The following is a 20,693-nucleotide window of genomic DNA, read 5'->3' as shown; positions in this document are numbered from 1 at the left end:
TGGGTCCTTTTCATACGAAGCCACTCCCCCCTCCGCCGCATCTGCCGTTGTAATGCCGCCCCATGGCACCTTGACAGTCTCATTTGCATGTGGATTGTTTTTCTGCAGAACGATGATGGCAAGAAACAAACTGTAAGCAGGTTTAATAGGGGGGATGCCGTGGACATAACACTGTTATTAGGTTAATGGGGTGAATTTGCGTGAAAGACTCCCTTTAAGATCCTATGTTGGCTGCTGTAGGTTTGGAGGATCTCCTGACTTGTGCACCACCGATAGAAGGCTGTGATGTATTCCTTTGTGTGCTAAAAGCTCCAGGTATACTAAAAATAAACAAGCACACTTTTATATGAAATGGTGTCTACTATTGTACGATTCAACCCAAAGAAAAGGTTTGCAGGTGGATATAGCTCCCTGGAGGCCAAAAGGACAACCTTTTCACCTGTCTTGGGTGAATGGAACGTTTGGATAAGTCTGGTGTATGCACCAGGACCTTTTTATTGTGTAAATGCCAAACATGGCCTTGTAACGTGAACAGAACCATGGGTTTAGCTACCATGGAAGCAGGGGAAGCCGCTTTTCTTGTGTAATTTGAGCACAATAACGGGTATGACCAGGGGTTTAAGCTACCATGGAAGCAGGGAAAGTGGCTGCTTCGGGGCCTGAACTCGGGAAGGGGCCCAGGAGGAAGACAAATGGACTTATTTTTCAGGGCCCAGGGAGTGGCGAGTATGGTGCTCCTAGTCCTAGCATTATTTTGTTTTGGAACCAATACAAAATACAGTACAGACCAAAAGTTTTGACACACATTCTCATTCTTTATTTTCATGACTATGAAAATTGTAGATTCACACTGAAGGCATCAAAACTATGAATTAACACATGTGGAATTATATACATAACAAAAAAGTGTGAAACAACTGAAAATGTCATATTCTAGGTTCTTGAAAGTAGCCACCTTTTGCTTTGATTACTGCTTTGCACACTCTTGGCATTCTCTTGATGAGCTTCAAGAGGTAGTCACCTGAAATAGTTTTCACTTCACAGGGGTGCCCTGTCAGGTTTAATAAGTGGGATTTCTTGCCTTATAAATGGGGTTGGGACCATCAGTTGCGTTGTGGAGAAGTCAGGTGGATACACAGCTAATAGTCCTACTGAATAGACTGTTAGCTGCTTTTTTTTTTCTTGCCATAATACAAATTCTAAGTAAAGAAAAAACAAGTGGCCATCATTACTTTAAGAAATGAAGGTCAGTCAGCCGAAAAATTGGGAAAACTTTGAAAGTAAGGGCTATTTGACCATGAAGGAGAGTGATGGGGTGCTGCGCCAGATGACCCGGCCTCCAGTCACCGGACCTGAACCCAATCGAGATGGTTTGGGGTGAGCTGGACCGCAGAGTGAAGGCAAAAGGGCCAACAAGTGCTAAGCATCTCTGGGAACTCCTTCGAGACTGTTGGAAGACCATTTCAGGTGACTACCTCTTGAAGCTCATCAAGAGAATGCCAAGAGTGTGCAAAGCAGTAATCAAAGCAAAAGGTGGCTACTTTGAAGAACCTGGAATATTACATATTTTCAGTTGTTTCACACTTGTTTGTTATGTATATAATTCCACATGTGTTAATTCATAGTTTTGATGCCTTCAGTGTAAATCTACAATTTTCATAGTCATGAAAATAAAGAAAACTCTTTGCATGAGAAGGTGTCCAAACTTTTGGTCTGTACTGTATATAGATCAAAACATATCACAAATCATAACTCCATCACTAGATATATTTTAAATCATCAATTTTATTAGGTATTACTAGAGTTACAAAATCTGGCCTCACATAAATTAAGAACATTTAAAATCTTTCTCAGGCTTTAGGTGTATGGTAGATTTAGTACATAAAGTGGGTAATCTAAAATATAACATTTAATGATAATACAGATAAAATATTTTCCAAGATAAAGTGTGCATACGACAAACCTTGGGATAGAAAATATATGGACCCAGGGGTCACCTAGGTATCTATCCCAAATGAAATAACAAAAAATACACAGTAGTGCATGGCGGCACCAGTAACCATTTGTCCTACCGGTACCGCGGAACAGGATGTGGATCGTTCTCTGCCGACAAGCCTCCGATTGAGGTTTCTTCAATTCAATGAAAAAATTAGTCAGGCAGTGATGCACATGTGTGCAGGGTCCCTGTCAAGGCCCTATGGCTGACTGACGAATGTATCCCTGATGCTAGATATCGGTAGCAGCCTCACCACAGGGCACTCGTCCTAACAAGGACAACCCCGTCCGGATCCTGTCCCTTACAAGTAATAAACTATATGTCCCTAAAGGAAAAAAGAACTCCCTACACGCATGTTTCACTGCCTAAAAAACCAAATTAAAGGCAATTCATCAGGGGAGATGAGGGAAGATATACTAGGGATAGGTATAAGATAGACCCTTAATCCCTAGAGACCAGCCTGACTAGATACGCCAGCCAGTCATGGGCGTCCCATGTGCAGTTCTTTTAGCATTATACTACTGCATGTACCATAGTCTCTTTATCTATAGAGACCGCCCCAGGAGGTTTCCACTATCTGGTTATACCCCCATGACTGGCTGGCGTATCTAGTCAGGCTGGTCTCTAGGGATTAAGGGTCTATCTTATACCTATCCCTAGTATATCTTCCCTCATCTCCCCTGATGAATTGCCTTTAATTTGGTTTTTTAGGCAGTGAAACATGCGTGTAGGGAGTTCTTTTCCTTTAGGGACATATAGTTTATTACTTGTAAGGGACAGGATCCGGACGGGATCGTCCTTGTTAGGACGAGTGCCCTGTGGTGAGGCTGCTACCGATATCTAGCATCAGGGATACATTCGTCAGTCAGCCATAGGGCCTTGACAGGGACCCTGCACACATGTGCATCACTGCCTGACTCTAATTTTTTCATTGAATTGAAGAAACCTCAATCGGAGGCTTGTCGGCAGAGAACGATCCACATCCTGTTCCGCGGTACCGGTAGGACAAATGGTTACTGGTGCCGCCGTGCACTACTCAAGTGTATTTTTTGTTATTTCATTTGGGATAGATACCTAGGTGACCCCTGGGTCCATATATTTTCTATCCCAAGGTTTATCGTATGCACACTTTATCTTGGAAAATATTTTATCTGTATTATCATTAAATGTTATATTTTGATTACCCACTTTATGTACAATGTCTTTACCCTTGGTAATCTGGAGTGCTTGACTCGCATCGGTTTGACCTCCTTTATCAGTACACATAGTTTACGTATGGTAGATTTAATTTATATTTGGGTCAGTATGCTATGCTTTATGCCAACTATGATATTGATGTATGGCATGGTGCTCTGTCATGTCCGTGAGATCTAGGTGTCGGAAGTCTGACTCGGTGATCTCCGTATATTGTGGTCAGGACAGCACCTTTTTTATGCACTGACTATACTAACCTATATGTATTTCTGCACTTGTACTTTATATGTATGAATTAAATCTACCATACACCTAAAGCCTGAGAGATTTTAAATGTTCTTAACTTATGTGAGGCCAGATTTTGTAACTCTAGTAATACCTAATAAAATTGATGATTATTTAAAATATATCTAGTGATGGAGTTATGATTTGTGATACGTTTTGATCTACCGTATTGGCGTATAACACGCACAGGCGTATAACACGCACCTTCATTTTAAGAGGGAAATTTCAGGAAAAAAATTTAAATTTCAAATAAAGAACTTTGAAGCAAAATAAGGGTAGCTCAGAACTTTTTTTTAATTAATATTATTACCACTTTTAAGGTAAATAATGTAAAAGGATGACACTTATGGGGCTCTGTGGATGACACTTATGTCATCCACAGATCCCCATAAGTGTCATCTACAGATCCCCCATCAGATGGATCAGTGTGGAGAGGAGGCGGGGACACTCATGGCGGGGCCCGGTGCAGTGACTCTACTCTAATACACCGGGCCCCGCAACTGTTAAACATTCAATCTGATCTCTATATCTAATTGTAGACGCGCTGTACGGTACTTACTGTAGTACCGGAGGTATAACATTAAGACGGCGCAGACCGGCATCTCCCTCGGTCATGCGCCGCCTGCCCCAGCTCCCTCCTGATGCGCCGCCTGCCCCAGCTCCCTCCTGATGCGCCGCCTGCCCCAGCTCCCTCCTGATGCGCCGCCTGCCCCAGCTCCCTCCTGATGCGCCGCCTGCCCCAGCTCCCTCCTGATGCGCCGCCTGCCCCAGCTCCCTCCTGATGCGCCGCCTGCCCCAGCTCCCTCCTGATGCGCCGCCTGCCCCAGCTCCCTCCTGATGCGCCGCCTGCCCCAGCTCCCTCCTCATGCGCCGCCTGCCTGCTTATCTCACTTTATGAATGAACAGGCAGGCGGCACATGACAGAGTGAGCTGGGACAGGCGGCGCATGAGGGAGCTGCGGCAGGCGCTGCGCCGTCTTAATGTTATACCTCCGGTATGTAAAAACATGGCTTCTTAACATTATATCGGCGTATAACACGCATACATCATTTGCCCCCTATTTTCAGGGGGAAAAATTGTGTGTTATACGCCGATAAATACGGTATATATTTTATATTGGTTCCAATTATGGTGATATTGGGTCATTGATTATAGTAAGTAAAAGGGAAACCTTTATTGGCTGTTTATGATTATTTTGTTTTGGTCCGGTCTGAGGTCTGCATTAAGGGAACTGAAGGGGGCCCCATTCAAAAATTTGCTGTGGGGCCCAGTCAGAGATATAGATTATAGAAAAAATAAAATATATAATTAGTCCAGAAAATGAACTATCTACTCCTTTAGATAGTAGAAAAAAAAAACTCTTTATTCACCCGTGCGTTACTTTTTTTCTACTATCTAAAGGAGTGTCGTTCATTTTCTGTACTATTATTGGGGTAAGTTGTCTATTCCCTTAAGAACGTGCACCCACATTTTCATTATCTGCTGGTGCCACCATATTTTGCATGAGCTGAACTCAAAGATCTGGAACATTTTCTACATACACAAGACCCATCACTCTCAAATATTAACAAATCTGTGTTTGTGAGCCGTGAGCACTAATAATTATGGGGTTCTTGGACATATAAAGTATGTATAGATGTCGGGGGATTACACAGAACAGCAGGCTTGCTTCCTCACTCGCCTAACTGGATTTTGAGGTTTGATGCAGACATGGTGTATGTCCCACTAACACTCTTTCATTTTAGGGCGCAGCACTGGGATGTATGGTCGGGCAGATGACTTATGGAAAACGTCAATTTGAGTCTTTGGATGGAGTAATGAGAGAGCTGATTCCTTCTTTTCATCATGCAGTCGATCAGTTACTAACTCTTGTGGATTCAGACTCTAATGCATTTGGAAGCTATATGGTAATTTAAAAAAAAAAAATGTATTTCTTAAATCCTCCCAGACTCTGCATTTTCCTCAGCTCCTGGATCCAGCTGTAGCTATTTAGCCTTTGAAATCTTTTACTGCCTACATGTCTGTTTTTCCCCTCTTGTGTTCCCATCTGCAGGCCGCTCTAAAGCTTCCCAAACAGACTGAAGAAGAGCAACAAATGTGAGGGCAAATGTTTTACTATGACAAATGTCTGAGATGTTCTGTAAACCTATCACTTTACTGACACCTTGCCCAAATAACATTTGGCAGCAGCACATACCCCAGGTGTCGCTATGTATAGGACAACAGTCAGATCTTGTAGATGCGAGGGGCTTCCTTGGTCATCAGGGGATGTTCAACATGCATTTTAAGGCTATATGCACATGACCGCGCTGTGTTTTGCAGTCTGCAAATTTCTGATCCACAAAACATGGATGCCGCCCGTGTGCGTTCCGCAATTTACGGAACGGGTTACCCATTACAGAAATGCCTTTTCTTGTCTGCAAAACGGACAAGGATAGGACATGTTCGTATATAATTTTTTATTTTTTTTTGCAAGGCCACGGATTGGAGCATTGGATGTGGACAGCACACTGAGTACTGTTCGCATATTTTGCAACCCCATTGAAGTGAATGGGTCCGAATCCGGGCTGCAAAAAATGCAGCTTGGATGCGGACTCAAACAATGGTCGTGTGCATGAGGCCTAAGGCATTTACTAACAACCATTTAGGAGGTGTGACCTGTTTTGGGGTTTGGACTTGGGAGGCACATTATTTTGTGTGTGTGTGTGTGTGTGTGTGTGTGTGTTTTTTTTAAATCATTTTTAGGTGATTTTAGTTTCTCAGCCACACTTCACTTCCCTATATTGTGCGGTATGTGTACACTATAGTAACACTATACAATACTGGTGTGCAGTCTAATGGCCAATACAAACCTCTATTACTAGTAAACCATGAACTGAGTGATATAAACTTTTACAAATATAACATTGGACAGGAGGAACAATTTCATTTTTCCTTGAATGGATGATCCTCTTGGTGGTGCATATATGGAGGATATTAACAATACTATGTTCCTCCTTGGTTCAGCATTAATACCAAGCAATTCTGAGCAGGTGCTGGAAACGTATGTTCTAGGTTTGTTTTGTCAAGGGTGGGGTAGACCAGGGCTCTTTCTGACTCTGTAGCTGCAGGGCTTACACCTGGAGCTAACCATGCTCCACTCCCTGCATTGTATTTTGATGAGGTATGTTATGTCCCTGGTAATTTGTCATGTATTCTTACTTTTTTTTTAAACGCAACAGACGTTTCCAGGCTCTACAGAATGGCCTGAAGGAGGCAGTAGGTGTCCCCCTAAGCCTAGCTGAAAAAATAAGCACTTTGTGGAAGCCACTTTTGGAGCTCTCTAAACATGGCAATCCATCGTGTATATCAGACTTGCAGGTAATTACATGGCATTAAATGTTTTAAGATTTATTTATTTTTTACTTTTACAGTGTATTAGACTTTTATTTTGGTAACGGCAAACGCCTAACCTTCCTATTACAGCCAATTACAAGTATTTTTATTTGGCATAGTATATTTGAATTTCTGCATAAATATATCTAGAGATGTATCCAAGCAGAAATGAAAGGGACGGCACCAAATTAAATAAAGCATGAAGTCCATAATGTTAAAACCCCTGACGGGTGAGGTGAATACCATTGATTTGTTGGAAACAGGAAATTGGAGAAATGTAAGGACCTGAATGACTGACGAGCACCAAATTGTGATGGCTATGTGACTGGTCAGAGAATCTCCAAAATGGCAGATCTTTGGGGTGTTCCCAGTACCTGAATGTGGCAGGCAGGACGGCCTTCTTAGCCCTAGCGAGAAGGCTAATGGGTTGGACCTAGCACTATCATGTTTGTTTCATAGTTTGCAGGATGTGGGAGAGCATTAGGACTATGGGATGTAGGCTGAGGCCACATGGTAACTTTGGCTGTGACACGGCACATGGGAATAGATTGCAGTGTAGTGCTGCGTACAAGTCATCACGATGATGGAAGTGAATATGTTGAATGTTTGAAATTGCAGGGTTGGCTTTCTTTCAATGATCATGTTGTGGTCACAGAAACCTGCAGGTCTCAATGCAACCCCGTTCACTTATATACAGTTAGGATTACTTGCAATGTATGCAAAGTCTCTGAAGCCTAGCCTTGAGGATTCGTTATCTAATTAATACAAAAATAATAGAGAATTTGCTCATGGAAACTGACTTCAGATTCTGTTTGTTGCACGGGTCTTAGAAAATTAAAGCTGAGCTCTTATTTGTTGCTACAGACGACTGTTCTACTTTTCCCTTGCACAAGTTTTAATTAATCTCCCCTTTACAATGATAGTTTTGTACATTGTAATTTTTGCTTCATTAATTACATCACTTGGTATCCAGTTAGCATACCAGTTTTTGGCTTTATGTTCGGCCAGACAGGAAACTTGGTATGGGTGCTCTAAATGTTGTGTTTTTATACAGTGTTTTATGTGTGACTTATGATTATTCTTTTAACTTAGGTAGCAGCTAAAGCTTTAGAGACTGGAACGTTTGGAGCTTATTTTAATGTTCTCATCAACCTCCGAGAGATCAAGGATGAGGAATTTAAAAGTCAGGTAATGGCAAGTTGGGTGTAAAACTATGCATGACTGTGTCAAAATTAATACAACTAAAATATTGCTGCATTTTTATTTTTTCTAAAGGAATTTTGTAGTGTTTTAAGTTCAAGATGCAGTTTTTGCAGCATTGGCCAGTTAGTCATCATTGCAGCCTCTTCTTACTCCTCTTGCCTACTCTGTTCCCATGCAGCCCCTCCATGTCAGACTGCCCAGCTACTGTAACCTGTCTTTCATAGGCTTGTGGGTATGAAGACTAGTGATGAGTGGCAGGGACTATTTTCGAATTCACGATATTTAGCAAATATTTGTCATATATTTGGGAATTAACTTTGCGCAATACAGGCGTGGGTCACTATAGCTAGATTTTTCAAGCTGCTTAAAGTTTCCTGAGACTGGAGAAAATGGTTGGCACGGCAGAACATTAGAATAGCTTTATATGCAGATAGAGTGCTCCAATATATTCGTGATCGTGCTAATCGGCACTAATGATGTGAATATTTTGTGACATGATCCAGCACTATGTATGTAGCCTGTATGTATGGACAGCAGAACCTATCAGCTCCACTATATCAGTATCTAACCTGCACTGACTATCTCCCACTAACTATCTGTAATATATTGTAATGACACAGGAAAGCAGAGAGCACAGCAATAACACTGCTGTCTCTCTCAGAGCTCCAAAATACTGCATACAAGGGCTGCTGGGGAGGTTCTCTTATATAGTAAGGGGTAGGCAACTTTCCTATTGGTTGCTAGGGATGTTGCTAAGCTCAGATAGACATTGCAGCCTTCTCATTGGCCCACAAGCAAGAAGGGAGGTTACTGATGAAAAATAAATCTAGAATATTCGAAATTACGAATATATATCACTATATTAGAAATATTAGTGAATTCTTCGAAGTGCCGATATTCGCAATGAGAATTCGCTATTGGAAGATTTTTCGCTCAACACTAATGGAGATGCACAATAGGCCCCTCTACTGCAGGAGGAAGACATCTTTAGTCAACTGCAGGCTTTTTCTAGTGCTCAACCCCTCAATGGGGATGGGAAGGTGGGGGTTGTGCCATGTGTTTGCACCTCACTTCTTCTTGGCATGACGGCTGCTAACCACTTATACTGTATAATGCTCCTCCTGTCCTCTGAATGTGCTAGCTGCACCTCAACAGCTCTGCTTTCCCTGCATTAGTGGACAGTGCATGCCTTGTTCATGAGGTACTCCCTTCCCCTGAGTGCCACTCAGATGGCCTCTGGTCCAGTGGCGACTCTAGGAACAATATATAGGGGGGGCACAAAGATACCACAGTCAAAAATGGGGGGGCAAAAACAAAATAAGATTACAAAATACGAGAGAGTTGCGGTCTGCAGGGATACAGTTATAATAAAACAATTTACTTACAAAAGAAGCTATTCAGTCGTCTGCTGTGCCGTCCTCTGCTTGCTTCCACGGATTCTTTCCCCTTCTTTCTGTCTCTCGTCAGTGCACAGGCGCACTGTTATGGTGGATCTGTGGAAGACACACTGTTATGGGGGATCTGTGGATGACACATTATGCCTCTCATTAGCCCTCATTATGCCTCTCATCACTCCCATATCAGCCCCCATATAAGCCCTTATGCCTCATTAGCCCCCATTATTCTTCTTATTAGCCCCATTGGCCCCCATTATGCCTCATTAGCCCACATTATGCCTCTAATTAGCCCCCATTATGCCTCTTATTAGCCCCCATATGCCTCCAATTAGCTCCATATGCCTCCAATTAGCCCCCATATGCCTTCAATTAGCCCCCATATGCCTCCAATTAGCCCCCATATGCCTTCAATTAGCCCCCATATGCCTCCTATTAGCCCCCATATGCCTCCTATTAGCCCCCATATGCCTCCTATTAGCCCCCATATGCCTCCTATTAGCCCCCATATGCCTCCTATTAGCCCCCATATGCCTCCTATTAGCCCCCATATGCCTCCTATTAGCCCCCATATGCCTTCTAGTAGCCCCCATATGCCTCCTATTAGCCCCCATATGCCTCCAATTAGCCCCATATGCCTCCAATTAACCCCATAGACCCCATATGCCTCCAATTAGCCCCATATGCCTCCTATTAGCCCCATATGCCTCCTATTAGCCCCCAAATATGCCTCCAATTAGCCCCCAAATATGCCTCCAAATGCACCCATACATCTCCAATTAGCCCCCAAATATGCCTCCAATTAGCCCCCAAATATGCTTCCAATTAGCCCCATATGCCTCCTATTAGCCCCCATAATGCCCCCAGCAGCCACATTTTTTATAAAATTAAAAAAAAAAAACACTTACCTCTCCTGCTCCTGGACGGACGCCGCCTGCCATTTTCTCCCTCCTCAGTCGACTGTGCGTGCTCTAAACTGGCGCGCACAGCGTGAGGTCACAGAGCGACCTCACGCTGTGCGCAGCCCTGCACAGCCGACAGCCGAGGACCAGGAAGTGGTGAGTACAGAGCGTTCACCACTTCCTGGTCCTTCTGTACTAATGAGCGCTTCCTTAATGGAAGCGCTCATTAGTATTCACTCGGGGGAATCAGCGGGGGGGCACCTGGGGGGGCAAGGAACAACATAGGGGGGGCAATTGCCCCCCCTCGCCCCCCTCTAGCGACGCCACTACTCTGGTCTCATCAACCACATCTTCCATATAGTCATGGTACGGTTATGGGTTTTGTGGTGGTGTGGGTACAGCAACTGAACTATTTTGCTCGCTGTTACTGTCACAGCAGACATACAGCCTTCACTAACTGCATTCAAATTTGTAAAAATTATTTCCCTTGAGTACAATGCTAGCTCTATAACTCTGTATGCAGTAAGCACATCCTAGTGGTGGCTGCAGACAAATGAAATTATAGAATTTATCAAGTACATTTATATTAAAAATAAATTGACATCATACACTTAAAAAAATGGCATGCACTAAATAAAACTCTAAACTTTCTCTCTACAACAAGTCCAGACACACCACTCATTAGCCTCATCCCCAACATATGGCACATATGGCATAGAATATTTTTAAAAGTAATAAACTATTAGGAGAGACTCAATTCAAAACAATTTACGTTAACAAAAAAATCATACCACTAAACACCTTAGAACATCTTTATGCCAAGTTACAATTCCCAAAGCCCAATACCAAAAGCTCTGATTTATTAGATAAAATACCCCAATCATGTTGTTACAGCTAAAGAGACTGTGGTCTCGTCTCTCCTCCGCAGTCGCTCTTCCAGAGATCACCTGATCTCCAAATGTTACGAATTAACTGACTCGACAAAACCACTTGCATATCTGGAGAAATTTGGCAAAGATTTAAACTCTCAATTTAAAGCATCACAAACAAATTACATATTGAGAAATGCCCACTCAATCTAAAAATGCTATCTCTATTAAGAGATTCAATACAAATTGACATCACGCTGGTATAAAACCCCGGCTCTGTTACAGAGTAAACCCAGAGATCCCCGATCGCTGTTGGAGATGTGGAGGAGAGATTGGGACATACACTCATATATTGGTTTGATGTATGTCATGCTTCTATAAAGTCAGTTATGTATGCTTTGCCTCAATGCGGCTAAGATATTAATACCAAGGAAGTGGCTGCAGAAAGAACCCCCCCCCCCCCACACTTAAGGAGTGGTTCTTGGAAATCAAGAACATTCAAAGCTATGAAAAAATGCGGTTGTATTTGGCCCATAACACACAGATATGAGGAAATTTGGGAAAAATTGACTACATATTTGACCCCAGAAAAAGCAAAAAATGTTGTTAAAGGGAACCTGTCACCAGTTTTATGGTGTCCTAACTAAGGGCAACATAAATGACTGATTCGCTTAGCAAAATACTGGGTCACCTTTCTTTAATTGACCCAGTCAATCTGCCAACATCTTGTATTGAAAAGCTCCAGCTGATAATGATGAGTCATGAATATTCATGAGCTCCTGACTCTCCCCGCCCACCTGCTGCTGAATGACAGTTTTTTTCCATATGAATCAGCAGCAGGTGGGCAGGGGAGTGGTTATAGCTCTGAATTAAATATACACTGGACTCAATGACATCACGCTGGACTCGAATCAGCTCATTAGCATGTGGCATCTTTGTGTGTATATTATGAGGTAACCATCTGTCCCACCAGTAAGTGAATACATCTAAGGCACTTTTTAGTAGTTAATGATTGTATATAATTAGATTGTAATCAAATATCCACATGACCGGTTCCCTTTAATGTGACCTGATGCTTACTTAAGTGTTTGTTATATCTTACATAGTACAACCAATCTCTAAATTTATCTTGACTGGTAACCTATATTTCTCACTTACCCTTTCCTCTGTTACCCTCTACCCTTCCTCCCCCCCCCCCCTTCTTCCTTTCGCTATCCCAGGGGTAGGCAACCTCTGGCTCCCAGCTGTTGTGAAACTAAAATTCCCAGCATGCTCCATTCATTTCTATAAGAGTTCTTAGAAGAGCAGAGCAAGTATGCATACTGGGAGTTGTAGTTTCACAACAGCTGGGAGCCAGAGGTTGCCTACCCCTGCCCTATCCATTCCTTTGTCTTATTTTTTTGTTGTTCTTGTATTAATGACTTTGTTTTGATATGCATACTATGGATATAGATATATAGAATATTTTTTTTTATGTAAAGAAATGCTTTAATTTGTTCAATTTGGAGTGCTGTAACTCCATAATATATATATCCTTGATATACCTTTTTATAAATAAAAAATGTACATGCATCAACATAGATTTTGGACATGAATGGTGGATGTTTACTAACTGCTAGCTTGTGTAATGTGGCCATAGTGAAGTTGTGCAGGGATTGCTACCTTGAGGTTTAGATGATGCATACTATGTAGTTAATGAATATTATTTTATTTTTTTTGGGGGGGGGGGGGGTGCTCAATGGTGTTAGGGGATTGCATTGACAGGCCTACAGAAGCTGACATTTTTTTGTCTTTGTCACCCTCTAGACCCAGAAGAAGGCTTCCCAACTGTTGGATGAGGCAAAGAAATCTGCAGAATCTGTGCTGTTACTTTGTGAAGGACGAAGCTAAAATTTGACAAAATAAAAATGGACTCTGCTCAGACACTTGTGACCGTTCTACACTTTTTGTAAAGTAATATTGGTACAACAGACATTCAATGGAACCTTGTTACAAGCATAAGTCACCCCCTTGTGGTGTTTATCATGTATGGTATTTTTGATGTTTTTCATGACCAACATTTATCAAAATGTCATACAATGTTAAAGAAGCACTCCCACAACTTTTTTTTACTCTCCGGCTCATTAGAAAGGTACATTACGTAAACTGTACTGAAGGCAATCTTTTTACCAGTGACCGTATTTGTGAGTTATAGCCTCCCTTCTGATCCCCGGCTGTGTCAATGTAAGGCTACTTTCACACTAGCGTTCGGCTGTCCGCTCGTGAGCTCCGTTTGAAGGGGCTCACGAGCGGACCCGAACGCAGCCGTCCAGCCCTGATGCAGTCTGAATGGAGCGGATCCGCTCAGACTGCTGTGTTATTTGGAGAGTCAAAGTGTTGGTCACATGGCACAGCTGAGGATCAAAAGGGAGGAGGTAACTCACAAATACAGTCACTGGTTAGATTACCTTCACTATAGTTTTATATCCTCTACCTTTCTAACATATTCGCGAATAAATCTCTTTTTGTGGGAGTGCTTCTTTAATAAATTTTTGTCTAAATCCTGGCTAAGTAGCAAGTGACAACTACATTTCCCCCACTCATTTCCACTACAGCACGCCTCAGTTTGCTTCACCCCTGCGAAGGACCGGAAAAACACATCCAGAGAAGTTAAAAGCCCTCCCCTTCCTACTATTCCTGTGTTTTTCCTGTCCCTTAGGCCTCTTGCACACGTTTCCCATTCAAGTGAATGGGACCGCATCTGTAATGCGTAGTGTACACAGGCCGCAATATGGCCATGGGTACACAAAGTTCGTGTGTATGGCGTCTGTCTTCTGGCAGGTAATAAATGTATATAAAAGCATTGTGAGGATGCCAAAATGATAGATCCAGGCACATGCAATGATGTGGGAGAACAGAGAGTGGTCCCGGTGGTTGTGAGTGTGCTCTTGTTCTATTTTGATTGTTTGGAGAAAATACTTGTAGTAATTTGGAGTATTTAAAGATTAAAGAGGAGATATCCTTTTAGTGAAGAGGATGCTGTTAAATGGGATTCAGTTGCAAAAGTGGATGTTTCGTTGGCAAAAATTGCCAAGAAAACATCGCCTCCTTTGAAGACTCAACTCAGTTGAGATCCAATCGACCGGAAGGTAGAAGGTTTTCTGAAAAAAAAAAAACATGAAGCGACCTTGGCAATTTTGAGACCAAATATTTCATCCACTTGTGTAGCTAGGAGTCACTATCTATGGTTGGGGCAATTAAAACTCCATATAAAAAGTCGTACCGCAGAGAACAGTTTTTGGAATCCTTGCCATTATTAAAAATGGCGGGCAGGATTCCTTGCTGATGCTACCGCAGAAGTGGTTAAAATGGCAGCAAGAACTGCATGTTTGCTGAACATCTGCAGAAGAGTTCTGTGTTTAAAATCTTGGCATAAAAAAATAAACTATCATTTTCCTTCCATGATGAATTCTTATTCTGCTTCTGATCTGGACAGTATCTTAGAAAAGGCACAAGCAAAATTCCATATTGCAATCCAAATTGCATACAACCATACCAGATCATACTCAACCAATCTGCAAATAGTTACTGCTAACTGCAAATTGTGACCAAATTCAGCAAGTGAACTATTAGTTAGACCTCAGATATACCTCTCAGAGATCATAAAGTGCGAGTACAGATACTCTAGAGAGAAATATATCAACCATTTTATGTTCAATGACTAGGTTGAACCACCATCTTATGCATACTGACATTTTGTGATACTTTATTCAACATGTGTTTTGTACATGGACAATCTTCTGCTGCGGAGAAGTTATTTCAAGCATTTGGTGTGCTCTTTAAACCGACTGTTTCCATAGCATCATCACGACGGCATACAAGGAGATTGACCCCTGACCTCTGTAGGGGCAGGAACAGAGAAAGGTTAAATACCCTCCTCCCACCACCAACACCAGTGTTTCCTGTCCCTACAGAGGACAGGGCAGAGAAAGGTCTCCCTGTATGCAGGGAGATGAAGCTAGGAATTCAGCGTGGATACCTTAAGAAAATCGCCGGCATCTTGCATGGCGTCCCCCTGCCCTCCCGCGGTCCAGTACTAACGCTGGGCAGGGGTGTGTGGGGCTCTACCTCGTCCCGATTTTCGGGGCCTGTTCCCTGGCGCAGTCTCCCCTCCGGCATCAGCGGCAGCTGGGTGCGCGCCGGCGCATTGGGCGCATATGTATGACGTCACGGCCGGCGACCGGAAGTGACGTCAGTGGCGGCAGCAGGGAGCCTAATTTAAAAATCGAGGCCTTCTCCAGACAAACGCTCCCAGGATCGGTCCCCCACTGTGCGGTACCCTTACCTTTTGGAAGAGGCGACCATGTCGGTACCGGAGCGGTCCCCCAGAGCTGAGCCGCCGCCAGCACTACTAACTGTGAGTCCCCTTCGGGGGTATTTATGTATGGGTCAGGGAGTCTGATTGATCCCCCTCTCCCACGAGGATATGGGGAGGAGGGGGCTCTTGCTCCACGCTCAGTGCAGCTACGACAGGGCGCAGGCTCCTACATCCACCCGCATGCCCCCCCCCCCCCCACCCTCCTCTTGGTGGGCCATATTCCTTATACTTGCCGTTTCATTTCTTTTAGGCAAAGGAAACCCCGAAAAAGATGGGGAAGACACTCAAATGTGTCTCCTGCTCTAGTAGACTCCCTGAGGGCTACCCCAAAAAATTGTGCAAATCTTGTATTTCAAATATCGTACGGGATGAGGCACCCTCCCTAAAAGAGGAATTAAAAACTATGATTCAGGAGGAGATCCGTTCATCCCTGGCCCACCTGTCCGCTAATCCCCCCGATTTGCCGCAACCAAAGAAGAAGCGGGCTAGATCCCCATCCCCCTCTGATATAGAAGTCGTTGCGGAGGAAAGTGCCCACTCTGTTAAGTCTTGGGAGGAGGGGGAGAGAGTCTCTGACTCAGACGACGAGGGACGCAGATATTATTTTTCTACGGAAGAAATATCCGACCTTCTGAAGGCTGTAAGGTCGACCATGGGTGTGGAGGAGGTACAACGTACCCATTCGGTACAAGAGGAGATGTTTGGGGGCCTGAGGGTTAAGAAGACCCGTGTGTTTCCCATCAATGAAAACATTAGGGATATGATCCTTGATGAGTGGACAGACCCAGAAAAACGACTGGGAGTCCCGGCAACGTTCAAAAATAGGTTACTATTTGATCCAGAGGAATCTAAAATTTTTAATGGAATTCCCAAGATTGATGTACAGGTGGCCAAAGTGAACAAAAAGACGTCCCTTCCATTCGAGGATGCCTCCCAACTCAAAGATTCGATGGATCGTAAGGCGGACAGTCTCCTCAGGAAATCCTGGGAGGCGTCCATGTTTAACGTTAAGACCAATATTGCGGCTACTTCAGTCGCCCGGTCCATGTATCTTTGGTTGGGAGAGCTGGAAACTCATATTAAAGACAGAGCGTCTAGGGAGCAGATTCTGGAGTCTCTCCCCCTTTTAAAGTCGGCCACAGCTTTCCTGGCGGATGCCTCTGCCGAATCAGTTCGGTTTTCCGCCAGAGATGCGGCGCTCTCCAATGCAGCTAGGAGAGCCCTCTGGATGAAGTGTTGGTCGGGGGATAAGACATCTAAGCTAAAGCTATGCTCCATCCCCTTTTCCGGAGAATACGTGTTTGGCCCGGTGCTAGATAAGATCCTAGAGAAGGCCGCGGATAAGAAGAAAGGGTTTCCGGAAGATCGCCCTTCCAAACGCCGGTATCCTTTTCGCCCCCCCTCGGGTCAAGAAAAGAGCTACAGGGGAAAAGGGAAATCAGGGCGTTGGAGTTACCCAAAAGGAGGAAGAGGAAGAGGGTCCTTCTCCCAGCAAAAACCTTCAGATAAGCAATGACGGCCGAGTGGGGGGAAGACTCTCAAGATTCCTGGGGTCATGGGAATTCATCTCCCAGAACCCCTGGATTTCCAAGGTAGTCGGCACAGGCTATCAGATAGAGTGGTCTTCAAGACCCCCAAACAAATTTTCTCTGACACGGTTCCAAATGAACCTTTGGCAAGGAGTCCAGAAACTTCTTCAAATGAATGTAATCTCCCCGGTCCCACCTCTAGAAAGAGGCAAGGGTTTTTATTCAACTTTATTCTTAATCAGGAAAAAAGAAGGTACCTTTCGGACGATCATAAACCTGAAACCTCTAAACAAATTCATCCGTTATCAGAAATTCAGGATGGAGACCCTAACATCTACAATCCCTCTGTTAAGCAAAGACGTCTTCATGTGCACTATAGACCTGCGAGACGCTTATTACCATATTCCCATTCACACCAGCTCCCAGTGTTTTCTCCGGTTTGCAATCCAGGATATATCAGGAAACGTCCATCACTACCAGTTCAGAGCCCTTCCCTTCGGGATTTCGTCTGCCCCGAGAATATTTACCAAAGTGGTGGTAGAGATGGTTGCCTTCGCCCGAAGACAGGGACTCATGATAATCCCCTATTTGGACGATTTCCTTCTGGTCAGCGAAAGTCGCAGACAAATCAATTCAAATCTGAAAGTCTTTCTCTCCATCCTAGACGACCTGGGGTGGATCGTAAACAAGGAAAAGTCCGTCCTCACCCCCTCAAGGGAGGTTCGTTTCTTAGGTATGATTCTGGACTCCCGAAAGCAAGCAGTGTTCCTACCTCAGGACAAAATATCAATTCTCCGACAAAAGGTCAGGTCCTTTCAAAAGAGAAGATCTTGCTCTATCAGAGAGGCGATGAGCATGCTGGGTCTGCTGACATCTTGTATTCCGGCAGTCCCCTGGTGTCAAATACACTTCAGACCACTCCAATCCTGGATACTGAGTGTCTGGAACAGGTGCCAATCCTCTTTAGATCGCCAAGTAAGTCCTCCATCTCGAATTCTGCGGTCCCTAAATTGGTGGAAAAACCACGAGAACCTATCCCGGGGAAATCCCTGGCAGAAGACTCCTCAGTTGCAGGTGATAACAGACGCAAGTCTGTCCGGCTGGGGCGCAAAGGTCGGGGACCGTATATTTCAGGGCACTTGGCCAGATCTGATCAGATCCCAATCATCGAATTTCAGGGAGCTGAGAGCAGTTTGGGAAGCATTGAGGGCGGCAGAGGAAATGTTGTGTCATCATCATGTAAAGGTACTATCGGACAACACTACAGCCATTGCCTACCTCTCCCACCAGGGGGGAACCCGGTCCGTAACCCTTCAAGCACTGGCAACAAAGATCTTTGCTTGGGCAGAACAGAAGGTGGCCTCTGTATCGGCAGTTCACCTGAAGGGGATACTAAATCAAGAAGCAGATTTTCTCAGCCGCCACAGGATCGATCACACAGAGTGGTCTCTAAGTCCAGAAGTCTTCAGGTTAGTGGTAAGGAAATGGGGGTTGCCCGACGTAGATCTGTTCGCCACCAGGGCCAACTCAAAAGTGGAAACATTCTGTTCCCTAAACCCCAGGGACAGGCCTCATACATTAGACGCCTTCGCCGTCCGTTGGCATTGGAATCTATGCTATGCCTTCCCTCCACTTCCTCTAATCCCGAAGGTGGTGCAGAAAGTTCTCCAGGACAAGGCCACGGTGATTGTGATCGCTCCCCTGTGGCCAAAGAGAAGTTGGTTCTCATCTCTCCAGAGTCTTTCTCTACAGGATCCATGGCCCCTTCCGGTACGGGAGGACCTACTCCAGCAGGGCCCAGTTCTACACCCAAACCCGCAGTTTCTGAAATTAGCAGCTTGGATCCTGAGTTCCAAACCCTGAAACTTCAGGGACTATCAAACGAAGTTATTGCTACTCTGAAAGCTTCCAGGAAGAAGGTAACGTCAGCGATCTACCTTAAGATTTGGAGACGTTTTTGTTCTTGGAGTGGGGATGAATCGCCACATTTACGTAAACCTAACATCCAAAGAATACTGGACTTCCTACAGCAAGGTCTAGATCTGGGACTTAGGCCCTCTACCTTGAAGGTCCAGATCTCAGCTCTGGCTTGCTTTTTTGACCAAGATATAGCCGGTCATCGTTGGATCAAAAGATTCATCAAGGCAGCGACGAGGCTTCGCCCAACGATCACCGCTCGTGTCCCTTCCTGGGATCTGAACATCGTGCTTACAGGCCTTACTTTACCGCCCTTTGAACCCATGTCTGACTGTCCTATAAAATTATGGTCCTTGAAAACGGCCTTCTTAATTGCGATAACTTCGGCCCGCAGAGTAGGAGAATTGCAAGCCCTATCGATCAGGGAACCCTACCTCCGTATTCTAGATGATAGATTAATTCTCCGTCTGGATCCGGGTTTTCTCCCCAAAGTGGTATCAAATTTTCATCGGAGCCAGGAAGTTACCCTACCTTCCTTTTGTCAACACCCTGCTAATGACAAAGAAGCCACATTTCACTCTTTGGATGTTAGACGGGCAGTCTTAAACTATATCTCTGTGACGAAAAATTTAGGAAGTCGGACAGCCTACTAGTTCTCTTCGGAGGAAGACTTAAGGGCCAGAAAGCCTCCCGGTCATCTATAGCCAGATGGCTCAAAGAAACTATCAGTCTTTGTTATCAACTACAGAACCTTACATGTCCGGTCCACATTAGGGCCCATTCCACCCGGGCCATGTCCTCCTCTCAGGCGGAGAGAGCTGGGGCTTCTCTGGAGGAAATCTGTCGTGCTGCCACTTGGTCCAGCATTCATACCTTTATAAAGCACTATCGCCTGGATCTTTCCAGATCATCTGATCTGTCCTTTGGACGGAAAGTCCTCCAGGCTGTAGCCCCCCCTTAACTGATATATTTTTTATATCTCCTTGTATGCCGTCGTGATGATGCTATGGAAAAACCGGAATTAGACTTACCGGTAATTCAGTTTCCATGAGATCATCACGACGGCACGTTATTCCCTCCCTTGATTCAATTTATTTGACCTACCCAGGTCTCTAGAAGGTATGGAGTAATACCTTTTTTTCTTGTTTTTTACTGTTCTCCACCACCGGGTTGCTCTGTGTGATTTTGGAAACACTGGTGTTGGTGGTGGGAGGAGGGTATTTAACCTTTCTCTGTTCCTGCCCCTACAGAGGTCAGGGGTCAATCTCCTTGTATGCCGTCGTGATGATCTCATGGAAACTGAATTACCGGTAAGTCTAATTCCGGTTTTTCCATAGAACTGCTCTAGAGGAATTACAGAGTAATAGACAGTCTGGTTAGACTAAAAGTCAGAGATATCAAAATTCTTCTAATGCCACAGCGCAAAAGGCACTTCATAGTGCTGCGCCTGCCACATGAGGACAGGTGATGAATCGTAAAAGCCCAGACAACCCCTTTTAAACAAGCTAATCAGAAACAGAATTCAAAATGGACACATTAAAATCGGCAATTCCCACAGGGGCGTTGCTAGGGTCTTAAAAGATCTGGGGCCCAAGCCCTAATGATTATGGCCCAGTTCCCTAAGTTGTCCCCCCCCCCCCACCCACTGTATTTTGCTGTACTTACTATACAG

The 20,693-nt window shown here is 44.3% G+C and overlaps 1 protein-coding gene across 1 annotated transcript in view; it reads left to right on the top strand.

The window, feature by feature from the left end:
- FTCD (formimidoyltransferase cyclodeaminase) overlaps window positions 1-13,141 on the top strand; it is a 70,810-nt gene extending 57,669 nt beyond the window's left edge. The window contains exons 10-14 of the mRNA XM_044305025.1: window positions 5,221-5,382; window positions 5,529-5,572; window positions 6,697-6,835; window positions 7,943-8,038; window positions 13,025-13,141. Of these exons, the coding sequence (XP_044160960.1) occupies window positions 5,221-5,382; window positions 5,529-5,572; window positions 6,697-6,835; window positions 7,943-8,038; window positions 13,025-13,108 (525 nt within the window). The 3' untranslated portion in view covers window positions 13,109-13,141. The remainder of the gene's footprint in view (window positions 1-5,220; window positions 5,383-5,528; window positions 5,573-6,696; window positions 6,836-7,942; window positions 8,039-13,024) is intronic.
- Window positions 13,142-20,693: the final 7,552 nt, after the last annotated feature.

This window comes from Bufo gargarizans, chromosome 8, assembly GCF_014858855.1.
Source record: "Bufo gargarizans isolate SCDJY-AF-19 chromosome 8, ASM1485885v1, whole genome shotgun sequence".
Classification (NCBI taxonomy): Eukaryota; Metazoa; Chordata; class Amphibia; order Anura; family Bufonidae; genus Bufo; species Bufo gargarizans.
The sequence above is the reverse complement of the archived record's forward strand: the minus strand, read 5'-3'. Positions and strand labels throughout refer to the sequence as shown.